Here is a 12,832-nt window from a genome sequence, read left to right as displayed (position 1 = left end):
GCATGAGTGCTTTGATTGACATCCACAAGCTCATTCGGGTCCGTAATGGAAACACAGTTTTATGAAGCAGTGGGTATACAGCTGTTGTAGTATTTTTATTACCATTTTTTGAGGCGCCTTGAGCATTTGCACAAAGCTGTGGTAGGAATGGTAAAACAATAAGAGAAAAACAGATATGTTATTCCTCCATTGATGAAAGAGCAAACGGCGCGAAAGAGGAATTTAAGTTCTCACCCTCTTGAATATAGGGGGGGGGGGTCAGGCGTGGAATTTTTTGCTTCGGAGGTATTCTTTGTACTTCTTGCTTTTCCCTTTTCTCTTTTCTCTTTTCTTTTCTTTTCTTTTCGATTTGGAGCGAGTGGAAACCGTGGGTGTTCTCCCTGGAGTTTACCCGTATGAGTCTAGTTATTTATCAATTATGGGCCTTTTTTTTTTCTCGAGGGCATCGCATGGTCCTCTATACAGAAATTTGTTTACCTGTGCTTTGTTTGTTGATGCCATCTGTGCCGGCCTTCTAGCAGTTATTTCTTTATATATCCCCCCTGCTTCTTCGGATCCGCTCTTGGGATTTAAACTTACAGCTGCCTTAATTGCGGCCACGTACGACATTGCCTTTTGGCCCTTTCTGTCCATACTCTCGCGACATCTATATCTATCTGCCTTTTTTTTTTTTATACAGGTACCCCGCCCCCACATATATCTGTCGGTATTTTCAGGCTGTGTCTTCTCATGTACTACATATATATAATCTCTTTCCCCGCCATGGAAAATACAAAGCCATAGTTGGTCATTGTGTTCTTGTCAGATACCCTCGACTAATAAATATTGTTAGGTAGAACAAAAGTAATTATATATATATATATATATATGTGTGTGTGTGTGTGTGTGTGTGTGTGTGTGTAGGGTCACGCACACGTCTATACATGGAAATCACAAATAATCAACAGTAACTCCATAATCTCCCATCTCTCCACCCACCAAATAATAAATCCGAAACCGATCCCAAAGGAAGAAGTAGCAGCTAGTTATGAGCAGCCGAAGAAGCGCTCTCCTGCCCTCCAGCACCACGAGCGACACTAATAACATCGACCCATTTCCCTCCCTTTTCGATATCTGGAACTCTCACAACCCCCTTACCAGCCGCCGCCGCTGTTTTGGCATCCACAGCATCCCCGCCGGCATCCAGCGACATCCCCTCCCCATCCCGCGCCCACTCAATCAGCATCTCCTCACTGCACCACTCGCCCATTCCCATGAGACCCGCAGGGACCTGGGGCCCGTCGATCAGGCCCATGGGACGCGAAAGAGCAGGACAGCCCGTGAAATTCGCGAGATACACGTACTCCATCGCGCGGAGGCTGGAGTTCTCGTCGCTAACGCCTGAGACGAGGTCTGCATCGCCCTTCGCGATTTTCCAGCCGGGCATGGGCGTTGTGGGAGTCACGATGATGAGGCCTGGATGCTTCTGGAAGAGGAAGGCGAGGTGAGACATGAGGAGGCTGCGCAGGCGCTGGGCCGCGAGGAAGTCCCGTGCGCTGGCCTGGTTGGCGCCGAGCGAGACGAGGATTTTGTTCTGCGGTGTCAGCTGGCGGATCTGATCGGGTTTGACGGTTGATGAGATCTCGGCGAGGATGGTAAGGCTGTGTGCTTTTTGGCCTTCGGCGAGCAGGGGGATGGAGATGTCGACCACAGTGTAGTTCTTGGTACGGTAGTGGTCGATGGCTTTGTTGAACAAGGCGAGGACGGCGGGGTCTGCGCGGTTGACCCAGTCGAGGAAGATGCCGATTACCTTGGGTCGGGATGCTAGGGCGGAGCTGGATGGAATCGTGGAGAGGGGATCTGGGAAGGAGGAAGATTCCATGGAGTCTGGGTCTGGGCTGGCCATGAGGCGGTATGATAGAGCTAAGTCGTCGAGGCTGGAAGTCATGGTCCCCAACACACCGGTCGTCGAGGCTATTCTAACAGTTGGATGTGCAGAGACTCGGCCATGAGTGGTTTTGATGCCGTAGATGCCACAGAAGCCGGACGGGAGGCGGATTGACCCACCACCGTCAGCTCCCAGGGCAATGGGTACCAGGCCTGCGCCAACAACATATCCAGAACCTCCCGAAGAGCCGCCGGCATAATAATCCTTGTTATGAGGATTTCTCGGAGTCCCTGTATAAGGGTTGTTGTTTGTCGTGCCTGAAGAATGGATTCTAAGGCATTAGCATTGCGATTGTCATGAAAAACGTAAATGATGAGTCTCAATATCATGGATCGACTTAGAGGAATATTGAAACCAAAGTGGTTAAAAAAAAAAAAAAAAAAAAAAAAAAAAAAGAAGAAGAAGAAGAAGAAAGAAAAATTACCCAGGCCCAATTCATGCATGCTAGTCTTCCCGACGACGATCGCTCCAGCTTCCTCCCACTTCTTCACACACCACGAAGTGCTGTTTATCTTCCCAGTGAAATCAAATCGACTCCCCAACGTCCTCTTGTACCCTTCAAGATGTGCCTCATCCTTAATTGCAACAGGAACACCATCCATAGGACCTAACGGTTTCCTAATTTTATACCGCTCAGTCGAAGCCGCAGCCGCAGCACGAATAATATCAATGCGCGACTCAAGAAAGCCAACTGAAAATTCCCCAGGAGGGGTTATATCACGGCGAATGAGCGGGAAAAGCGCTTCCACGACCGCCGTCGGTGTCAATTCTCCAGACAGGTAAAGTGCATGGTAATCAGCTGAGGTGTAGTATCCCTGTCCATCTCGTCTCTGGATTGGCGCAGGCAGGCTCGATGTCTGGGCTGTAATAGGATCCACGATGGGGATGACGGTAGGGTCATATCGGGGCGCGTAATCGGCCAAGGAGGGGATTTCGCGGAGGAGGGAGAGTCCTGCATTGCGCCAGAGATAACTTTGAATGGCATTGGAAGAGGAGACCCTGCAAGGAGAAACGCGATCGTCAGAGTTAGCCTTAATGATTGTTTAGAAAGCCCTTTCTGTATCCTGTATTTTTATACATTATTATTACATTTCGCTTCGTACTTCGTACTCCCCTCCATAGATAGAAGGGATGCAAGAGTTATAGCAAAGCAGGCAAGCTAAACTAGAGAAAGATGGAGAGCTATTACTGACAATGCAGAGCCGAGGGCCAGCAGGCGGCCACGGAGGAGAGGGTTTGACTCTGTCGGATATTTCAAAGGGATGTCGGGCCCTTCAAGGGCAATTGGATAATTGTGGAATCGACGGGAAGTGTCCGATGCTCCAGCCATGGTTGCAGAGTTCCTTAGGTTGTCGTCCGCGTGGTGAATGAGGAGGAATTATGGCTGACTGGGACCTCGGGATGATGATTCCACGCGTGATTCGCGCTTGTCGGCTGTCGCTCCGTCAATCAGGTAGAGTTTGCTTGCCGCGTGTTTTCCGCGTGCTTTCCGCGTGGTAACAACCTTATTTGCCGAGGTTCCTGGATGACCTAATCTATTAGCCGCAATTTAGTCAACTAACTATGGGGCAACTACAACAGTAGCAGACAAGCATGGGAGCAGGGAGCAAGGAATCCACCAACTAGTCTTTAGCTTGCATATCTTGATGCTCGGCGGAACCTGTTGAAGATTGTCATTGCAGCTCCTGATGCTTCTCCCCAAAAGACAGAGAAAGTCAGCACGCTCTTGCAGGAAGACGGTACTCTGTTCATTGACATCATGTCCAACAGTCTTGCACAACGACGGTTTGTTGATATTGGGTAGGTTCTGTGTACTTAGTGCTAGTAGCAGGGAGTGGTTGAAAATAGCAATCCCCGCTTTCATTCTTGCCAGAAGAAAGGAGCTGTTCACGAATGGTGGCAGAACTACGGGGCACGACTATGTGATGGTCTTTTTTTTTTTTCAAGAAACGAATATGGACTCTCCAGATGAGGCATCAATGATAAATGACACCTTGAACGGGTAATATAAGCCAAGTAAATAATTATGATGACATACATCCGTGGGTACTATACAATGGAAATAAATTTATCCCAAAAAGAAAAAAAAAAAAAAAAAAAAAAAAAAAAAAAAAAAAAAAAAATCCTACAGCCCTTTTATAATTTCAACTTCAAATTCCATTTGTCCATGGCCAGGGCTATACCCGTTAAAACAGCAGCATAACCAACCAATACAGCCATTGCGGTGTTTCTGTCCGCATCCAATGTATTCATCCCCATATTGACCGTACCAGTAAGGAGATTCGCGATTAAGAAAATGGCTAAACCATTGTTGTTAAACGCATGTAGAATTCTGCTCGTCGCAAAACGGCTTCGCTCCTCCTCACTCGGCTTGTCAGTCGCCTTGTGCACTGACGGAAAGAATAGCGTCTCGAGAAAACAGAAGAGGAATAGCTGCCAGTTGTTAAATGCGACCACCCAGAAGACATACGGCAGGTTTGCCAGCCGTCTCGAAACGGGAATACCCGCTCCGAAGCCAAATAAATGGAGAGAATTGAAAGCAAACAAAGCGGTCCAGACGATTGACCAGCTTGCTTGGCGGATAAGAAGGGACTTCCGTGCCTGGTAAGGTGTCTTGGTGGTGGATGACGAGGTCTCTCGGGGCATGACTCTCAAACCCGTAGCGCGTCCGGCGAGGAAGATTGCCAGGTAGCCCAAGAGTGAGAACACCCCCTCACGGTTCTTCGAAAGGAGAGACGGGCCTCGAGGTGAGACCAGAATATACTTTTTTAAATCTGTTGACTCGAGCACAACTTGATATCCAATGCCAATCAGTGAGGAGAGCGCGTCGTAAGAAGGAATGATGGCCGTCAAGGAATGGAAAATTTCCACGAAGGGACCCAAGAACGCCAGCGTGAAGAAAAAGTTCCAATGCACGCCATATTCGGTCACATGCTCTGCATAATCTAGCCCCTTCACGCTATAGAGTCTGACCAGACCGAGGACAAGAAGTGGGATAGTATGGCGGGCCGAACCGAGGAGCCGTTTTGGCAGTGATCCATTGTTGGACGAAGATGGACCCTGGCTCTTCAGGACGGATCGAGTGGATACTACGCCCCCCGAGAAAACAAACGATCCAACTCCCAGGTCCATAAGCGAAGTGCCCCAGTTTTCTACTTTGGCAAATCGTCGGGGGAAAATGCCGAAGTCAACGGCAAGGATGGCCGTGCATGTTGCTATCATCATCGTGCCGCGGTATGAGGTGAGAAACGGGCGGAACGGAACAGGATCGAGTTTATTTGAGGTCGCTTTCGCATTTTTTGCTGCACCATCTGACGAATTCAAGGATGTAGTTGGGGGTTTGGCTTTTTGTGTTGGCTGGTTTCGTTTTGGGCTCAGCAGTATGAAAATGGAAGGGGAGATAAGGAGGATGTTGAGTAGAATGGGGGTGGACGAATAGAGGGTTGTCGCAAAGAGAATTGCCACGACATTAAGGAGGAAGTCCGTTATTAAGGATGCTGGTAAATATGGGGTGAAGAAAGACTTGCGGGACTGGAGAGCGGACCAGAGGAGCACCGCGGCCTGGGTGAAGTTAGCTTTCACTCTTGGATAGTCAAGACCATACCCAAATCCCACGACCAAACTCAACGTACTGGTGCGACAAGAGTTACGGCATTGATCTCTAATATAGTTCCGCCAGATAGATTAGATACAAAGGCCTCCTTTCGCTCTTTGTATGTCTGTGGTGTCCGCGACATTTTCCGTGATTTGCGGTTGGCCGCGTCGATGTTATACGGATATTTCAAAATCAAATTGTCATTGTGGATTCTGGCATCCAGCCCACACCCATATACTGTATGTGAGATAATAAAAACATATACACTTGGCTGAAAATTCCACGATATCGTGGCTGTATCAAAAAAAAAAAGAAAAGAAAAGAAAAGAAAAGAAAAGGACACGATGGAGAAAAAAGTTGCGAGGGATTCTTTGACGCTGACATCAATGCCAAGACATCGGCTTGCCGCTTACATAGATATTCATCTATGTGCTCTGTACGGAGTAGATCCTCCGTTGAGCCATCCACGGGCCCATGAGATCTCATTCCACTGTTTCAGCACAGCGACCACACACACACATATTCAGAATCTCTTTCGGTTGAAGCACCACACGTTTTCAAAATTACGTGGAGGTAAACTGCTAGTATCATCTGGATTCTGTGCACAAATATTCGCGGTTTCTCTGGGTGTGCTTCCAAATCTCTCGCATGAACTCCAGAATGGGTAAATATAAATCTACCAGTGCTGTAAACACAGCTTCGGCATGACATTTACGAGTGATAATGAGTGCTGAATTGTTCCTGCAATTGCCCCAGAACGCCTGTCCGTTTCGTCAATTTGCGGGCAGTGATTTGCAGGTAAAGGCATGATCTAAATAATCCTTGACAACAAGTTCCTGAGGAGGGGTAACAGTGCTACCCCCAACATATTGTGTTGCCTTTTTTAGTCTTTCTTCGACGCCATCTACCAACATCTGCAAATCTACCCATCTGGTTGAAAACAGTTAAAGAGGGGAAGGAAATGAATACTCGCGAAATGTCCGACGAACAAACCCCTCAACGTGTCATAACCACGCATGATGCGTCAGCTGCCTCCATCTTCGACACCTCCGTCCCTACCACTGTCCCCGTTGTAGAATTCCCAAGCGGCCTCGCCACGTTCAGCACCCAATATGCAACTGAAGGCTTTCCAGTATCCCTCTCCGCCAATACCGATATCCAAATCTACTGCAACCACCTCGCCAACCCGGGGGGCATCGTTATTAACAACGGCATCATCATGCGGACCATAGTCATGAAACCGGGAGGGCTTTCTCGCATGCATCGCACAATTAGCGTTGACACCGGAGTGATAATTGATGGGAGCCTTGAACTACTGCTAGACTCGGGCGAGTCCAGGATGCTAAGAAAAGGCGATGTCTTTGTCCAGCGGGCGACGATGCACATGTGGAAGAATACGAGCTCGACAGAGCCCGCTACGATGGTGGTTTTTACCCAGCCGTGCGCGCCGTTAGAAGTTGCTGGGAAGTTGCTGGAAGAGGAACATCGCGTTTGAGGGAAAAACAAACAGTCACTGCGTATTGCACCTCTTGCTTTGGTGAGGGGGGTGGAGGCCGGTATATCGATGTCAAGCTTGAGGCAATACGCGCACAACGGGCAGGAGTAGATCACACGTGTGAGAAAGATTATAACTTGAGACGTCAATGCTCGTTGAGTGGAATAGGGCAAGGAAAATTAAGGATATTTGATGGTTTTGGGCAATCGCGATCATTTGTAGCGTTGATGGAAGGCATTTTCGCAGATCCGAAGCCCGTGAGAAAGGAAAAATGTCAATTAGTAGGCTATCACCGTAGAAGTTACTGTTTTTCTTTTACCGAAAGCAGACAAAGTCACTGTGTTCAGTTAGATTTTTCTTCCCGCCGACCGCGTCGAATATATTCAACCTACAGCAACGCAAGAGTGCATAATACGAAATAGATAATACACAATAAACTTATTCTAAAAACCCCCCAAAATTAAATAAATAGATAAAAATAGATAAAAACCGTTTGATATCGAGACACAAGCCGTACGATGTGGCGATAGTTGTAAACCTCCCCTCCAAACAAATATTTACCAAAAAGAGACGTGAAAATAAAAATAAAAAGCAAATGGTAAACGATAATGGGACATCTGAATGCAAGAGAAGGCGCAAGGCTCCACAAGCAAGAGCTTAAATTATGAAGGGACGCCGAAATGTATCAAATAGAAATATCGGTGACCACCCTTGGTACCTCACATCATCGTCAAATATTGCAACGGAACCAACAATGAGAGACATCACATAGAAGAGGACGAGAAATGCGCGATGGACAAACTCAGGCATGCCGACTTTTTTTTTTTTCTTTTTTTTTTTTTTTTTTTTTTTTTTTTTTTTTTCGATACTGATTTCATTATTGGATAACTTGTATCGTAGATATGTCACAGCATATTTGACAAGGACCGCTTTGAGTAATTGGAAAATGGAACCCTTTTCTCTGGGCGGAGGACGAACCGTGCGTCTGACGCACGTCCGTTAAAGAGTGCGGTAAGATTTCAGCCACTTTGAAGCCTCTACTGTTGCAAGTCGATATCGAACGGCGCAAAGTTCGGTTTCCGCGGGTAGTACTTCCCACTTTCTCCAATGGAAAGGAAGATGATATTTTTTTAGCTGTGAGATGGGCTCCAGTTCCGGTCATGTATACGCTTCGCTCAACAGGATTTCATGATGACATCCTCGACGTTCCCGACTGGACATGTAATACGAAGTATTCGCTGCGGGAGCTAACATCCGTAGCATACATTGTAACAGTTCCAAGGCCTGAATGTCAGAACGAAGTTATTATCAGCGCAAACTTATCAAAAGTTTAGCAGACAAACATAACACTTGAATGTAGATAAAATAGAGACCGCTGGAAAAGTAGTAAAATGAAGAACAATAAGTGTTAGAGTTTTTAGACTATCTGGTCTTGAGCGCATTATATGGAAAAAGGAGTTACTGCATCGGCAGCCTTCATCAGGATGCGCGAAGAACATAGCACCCTAATAGCCGCGCACCCGCTAGAAAGAAAAAGACCAGAAAGACTGAAACATTGAAGACCAATATTTCTTCAATTTTTGTATATTTCTGAAATGGGTTTGAAACTGCAAAACCGCGAGTGTTTCTGCATATAGAACAAGCACACGGTATAGTTAAGTCAAGATATGAACTGGATTTTCCCGCACGAGTTCTCCTGGGCAAACGCTAACAGTAATCTTGAGAAAATATTCTCTAGTAGCAAACCAACTCTCGGAACATCGTAGCAAGAGAATCCCCTCTCGGAAACGCCTGAATGAATGTGCAAGTGCAGAATAGACGACAAGAAGTCCTAGACACTTGTTTGATGTTAGTTCCTATAAACGGGATCTAATGGATTGCTAACCACAAGAAGTCCATTCCACCCTTCAGAATCAATCCAAATCAATCCAGAGAGCGGGTATCCTGTAGTCGACGATTACTCAGCGTGTGCTTCCCTACCATTCTTGAAACAAGTTGAGTGGATGAGAAAGCAGGAAGGGGAGAACTGAGGAAAACTAAGATATCAAACGAAGGCCATGCGATAGTTTTCAGCTTCTTACCTGTAGAAACAAAGGCAGAGGCGGTAAACCTCCATCGATTGCTGAGAATCAGGAGGCTGTTGAGATATCAAATGCTCGTCCAGCGACAAACTCTGCCCAGGATGGGGATGCTGAGGTTGGAATCTGCCAATTGGAAACTAGGAAAGTAGACGACGCTAAGATAAATTCGGCGTAGCGTCCTTGTGATTAGCTGAGATTTTTGAACCACGCCAATCAGTTGTCCACACTTCTCTTTCCAGACAAACAACTACCAGGAGAATTGTGGAAGTTCGATACGGGGCACATAGTGACGCCTCAAGAGAATCCTATTGATACCCTTGCAAGCCTCAGACGTAAGGCTTCCCTGTGATTACGCACTACTGCTGACCCCTGTGAATAGATAAACGATTTCAGTAAAGGAATTCCAACCATGCTATTACTTGGGAATGGTGACGGGAGATACCACAGTTGCGTGACATTGATGCGGGATGACAACCACGCATGTCCGCAATCTGCGCTGACAGCTTATGCAGTTTTGTCGGCTCTAAAGTGGGGAGCGAAAGTGAATGGGAAGGTTTGAAGCCGACTAGCCAACTCATCATCCCCAATAACTACCCACTACACCCAAGATAACCAGGGGTTGACCTACGATACGGGCATCTCTGCACATATGTCCAGTGTTGGGATAAGAAACAATGGCAAGGGATCCTTTGATCCGTTTCCCTTGAATTTGTTTGAACTCAAATGTCGATCGTTACAATGAAGATACCCAGCCACTTCATTTTCTCGGGGGAAAAAAAAATTCATAAAAGCACCTCACCGCCATCTTGTATTAGCCTTTTCTTGGACTCACCAACGCCTGACGTGAGATGAAAAAATCACTCCAGAGGGACCAAAAGTCTGGTACTCCCTGGAGAACGGCAGCTTCGGATCTGCCATGGACGATCTGCGTAGGTGAGACTGCGTAGAGCCTTATGAGACGTCAGATGTCTTAAATTATCTCACAGCTTCCGAACTACATTGCCGCCCTATTTCCTGATATTCCCTTTCATTTCTTTCAGGTCCCATTCCATGCAAGCGTCTCGCAGCTAGAAAGACAAAGGAAGGGCAAGGAAATGTACCAAGCATACAACTGGCCGGTCCACACACCAGCAACAAGCCAATCAGGCTCATACTTTCTATATATCCTTGCGCAAGACCAAAGGCAAAAGGAAGCGCACATATACCAATTCGGAATTTTTATTGCATAATGACATTTTTTGTCGGGTTTTAAAAAAAAAAAAAAATCTTGTATGCTCTTTGCTGGCTGCGCATTTAAATTTTTTTGGAGGGGTTCCCCTCTTACCTCTTTCTTTGGCTTCCTTCTCGCACTACATTGTGTATTTTCCTATATGTTGAGATTGAACCAGCACGGCGCGTGCATGTGCATGGCAAAAAAGCAAGCCGGCTTCTGTGCTGGTCGCCACCATCGAGTTCCTCACGATTTCCTGGCATTTGGCATTCAACCATCCAATCACACCATTAGCCGAGGAAATCCGACAAGAAAGAGGAAAAGAAGAAAAAAGAGAAAAGAGAAAGAAAAGGGAATATCATATTTTCCATAGCCTTGTCTATATACATTATTTTTCGTTAGCATCACACGTTAAGTTAATCATCCCATACCCAACAAACGCGGCGAGCGCGCGCGAGAAGTCATCTTATCATCCAATCCTTCATACCTCTGCTGCCCGCCTTGCCTTCCACCTCCCTTAATACCCATCCTCTGAACAACCAGGACGAGTTTTCCAAAAACCCTGTCTCCTAATAGGATCGAGAGAGCCGCTTAAAAGGGAACCACAGAGAGCAGACCAGGAGAAATCGGAGGAAAGGAGGGGATAGGAAGAAACGGGACGAGCAGATATGGCCTCCCTTGTAATCCTCTTCATTCTAGGCGGCTCCTGGTTCCTGCTCGTCACCTTCCTTGTCCTCGGCATGTGCCGACAGAAGTATATGAGACGGGCTAGTTCCAGTTCCAGCTCCACCTTCAGCAGCGGCAATGGCAGGAGTAGCAGTTCTAGCGCACTGGGTGCGGCTGCGCGAGCGAGGGATCTTACAGCTACATCGTCGGTGGCATCAACGGACGCTGCTGGAGCAGCGGGAAAGGTTGGGACTCCGAAGAAGGCTTAAATTTCCGATAGAAGGAGAGAGAGCTGTGATTTTCTTGTCCAATTGGTTTTTGTGAATTTTTTTTCAAACGGGGCAAAAAATAAACTCGTCGAGTTGTGCTTGCCCATGGCCCTCTTTTGCGCTTCACTCGGCGGTTCCAGGTTCTTTATGTGTGTGTTGCGTCCTTCAAGGATTCAAAGAAGGAATGTTCTAGGCAAGTGTTTGCCAATGTATGCTCCATCCCTGCTCCCTGCGCTTTCCCCGCTCTCTCCACTGCCACTTCGTATTCCAGTGACCAGCTGGGCTGATTCAACAACGCAACAGGAACCGGGTTAACGAACCCGCCGGGAAGCCCGTTGGTTATTTTGTTCCTTAAGCCCAATGTATCCCAGAAGCTTCCAAGGTTAAAGGCGGTAACGTGGCGAGCCATACGATCTATATTGGGGAAGAAAGCTCATGTGGGATGCTTAAGGAACGACCGGACGGGTTGACGGGGGACAGTTTTAATTTTTGGTGATATTGCGGTGTTAAGCTGGCACCTCGCTCTAAATATATACCTATATAAATATACACTTATGCTTGCTAATAGCCATGTATGTAGCTTTTGACATGTTCCTTCAATCAAAACAGTTTGCTATCGACTCCCCCACATATTTTCATAGTTATTGAACAAAAAGAATATATCCAACAGAGGTAGCATCTGAAAAAAAAAAAAAAAAAAAAAAAAAAAAAAAAAAAAAAGAAAAAAAAAAAAAAAAAAACCGGTTTGCTTCCCCCGCATTCCCCCATAGGCGTATTGATTTACAGTAGAAAAAGATATTATATGTATCTATACATAAAAGCTCCTAACTTGATATCATCTATTGTTTCCATCCATCATTCATAGACTTATCTTCACATTATCTTAAATGCTCTGGTTTTGTTTCTGCATTTTCCTCAGTTGATATTATAATTCATTGCGTATACTGCTTCTGCAGCATCTTAGCAATCGTCTGGAGCTGGATATTACTCGTTCCCTCGTAGATAGCTCCGATCTTGGAATCTCTGAACATCTTCTCGGCGATGCCCTCACGGACGAAGCCCATGCCGCCCATCCACTCGACCGCGGAACCCGCAACGCGCCCAGCAACCTGCGAGGCGTACAGTTTCGCCATAGCGGCGTCCTGCACGAAGTCTTGGCCGGCTTCCTTCTTGCGGGCGGCGTTGTAGACGAGAGCACGGGCAGCGGCAATTTCAGTATATGCCTGTGCGACTTGGTGCTGCATACCTTGGAATTCACCGATCAGTTGGCCGAATTGGCGGCGGTCGTTCCAGATGTATCTTTTTTTTTTTTTTTTTTTTATATATATTATCGTCAGTTTTGCTGATTTCATTTACCCTCGCCTCTGATTCATGGAAGGACAAAAATTTTTGTGAGAAATAACAAGGATGCAAAAAAGTAAGTGGGACGTGCAAACTTACTTGGCAGCGTTTTCCCACGCACCCAGGGCGAGACCAGTCATTTGCGCCGCGATACCAATGCGACCCTCGTTCAACAAATTAATGGCGTATTTGTAGCCCTGGCCTTCCTCGCCTAGGAGGTTCTCCTTGGGGATTTCCACATCATCAAA

General features: G+C 46.6%; 5 protein-coding genes across 5 annotated transcripts in view; 2 read left to right on the top strand and 3 right to left on the bottom strand.

The window, feature by feature from the left end:
• Window positions 1-1,021: 1,021 nt before the first annotated feature.
• Window positions 1,022-3,257, bottom strand: HCAG_02409 (conserved hypothetical protein; the record flags this gene model as incomplete). The annotated part of the gene is made up of 3 exons (XM_001542188.1): window positions 1,022-2,184; window positions 2,352-2,926; window positions 3,121-3,257. 3 exons carry the CDS (start codon window positions 3,255-3,257, stop codon window positions 1,022-1,024), a joined length of 1,875 nt encoding a protein of 624 aa, XP_001542238.1.
• Window positions 3,258-4,063: 806 nt separating this feature from the next.
• On the bottom strand, window positions 4,064-5,664 carry HCAG_02408 (GPI-anchored wall transfer protein 1; the record flags this gene model as incomplete). The annotated part of the gene is made up of 3 exons (XM_001542187.1): window positions 4,064-5,488; window positions 5,532-5,558; window positions 5,620-5,664. The coding sequence occupies 3 exons, from the start codon at window positions 5,662-5,664 to the stop codon at window positions 4,064-4,066; spliced, it is 1,497 nt and encodes a 498-aa protein (XP_001542237.1).
• An 834-nt stretch (window positions 5,665-6,498) lies between these two features.
• On the top strand, window positions 6,499-7,017 carry HCAG_02407 (predicted protein; the record flags this gene model as incomplete). Its single annotated transcript, XM_001542186.1, has 1 exon — window positions 6,499-7,017. One exon carries the CDS (start codon window positions 6,499-6,501, stop codon window positions 7,015-7,017), a length of 519 nt encoding a protein of 172 aa, XP_001542236.1.
• Window positions 7,018-10,976: 3,959 nt separating this feature from the next.
• On the top strand, window positions 10,977-11,243 carry HCAG_02406 (predicted protein; the record flags this gene model as incomplete). The annotated part of the gene is made up of 1 exon (XM_001542185.1): window positions 10,977-11,243. One exon carries the CDS (start codon window positions 10,977-10,979, stop codon window positions 11,241-11,243), a length of 267 nt encoding a protein of 88 aa, XP_001542235.1.
• Window positions 11,244-12,175: 932 nt separating this feature from the next.
• HCAG_02405 (hypothetical protein) overlaps window positions 12,176-12,832 on the bottom strand; it is a gene marked incomplete at both ends in the record, with an annotated part of 1,218 nt that continues 561 nt past the window's right edge. The window contains 2 exons of the mRNA XM_001542184.1: window positions 12,176-12,542; window positions 12,684-12,781. Of these exons, the coding sequence (XP_001542234.1) occupies window positions 12,176-12,542; window positions 12,684-12,781 (465 nt within the window). The remainder of the gene's footprint in view (window positions 12,543-12,683; window positions 12,782-12,832) is intronic.

Source organism: Histoplasma capsulatum, genomic scaffold (genome assembly GCF_000149585.1).
Source record: "Histoplasma capsulatum NAm1 scaffold_2 genomic scaffold, whole genome shotgun sequence".
Lineage (NCBI taxonomy): Eukaryota > Fungi > Ascomycota > Eurotiomycetes > Onygenales > Ajellomycetaceae > Histoplasma > Histoplasma mississippiense.
The sequence above is the reverse complement of the archived record's forward strand: the minus strand, read 5'-3'. Positions and strand labels throughout refer to the sequence as shown.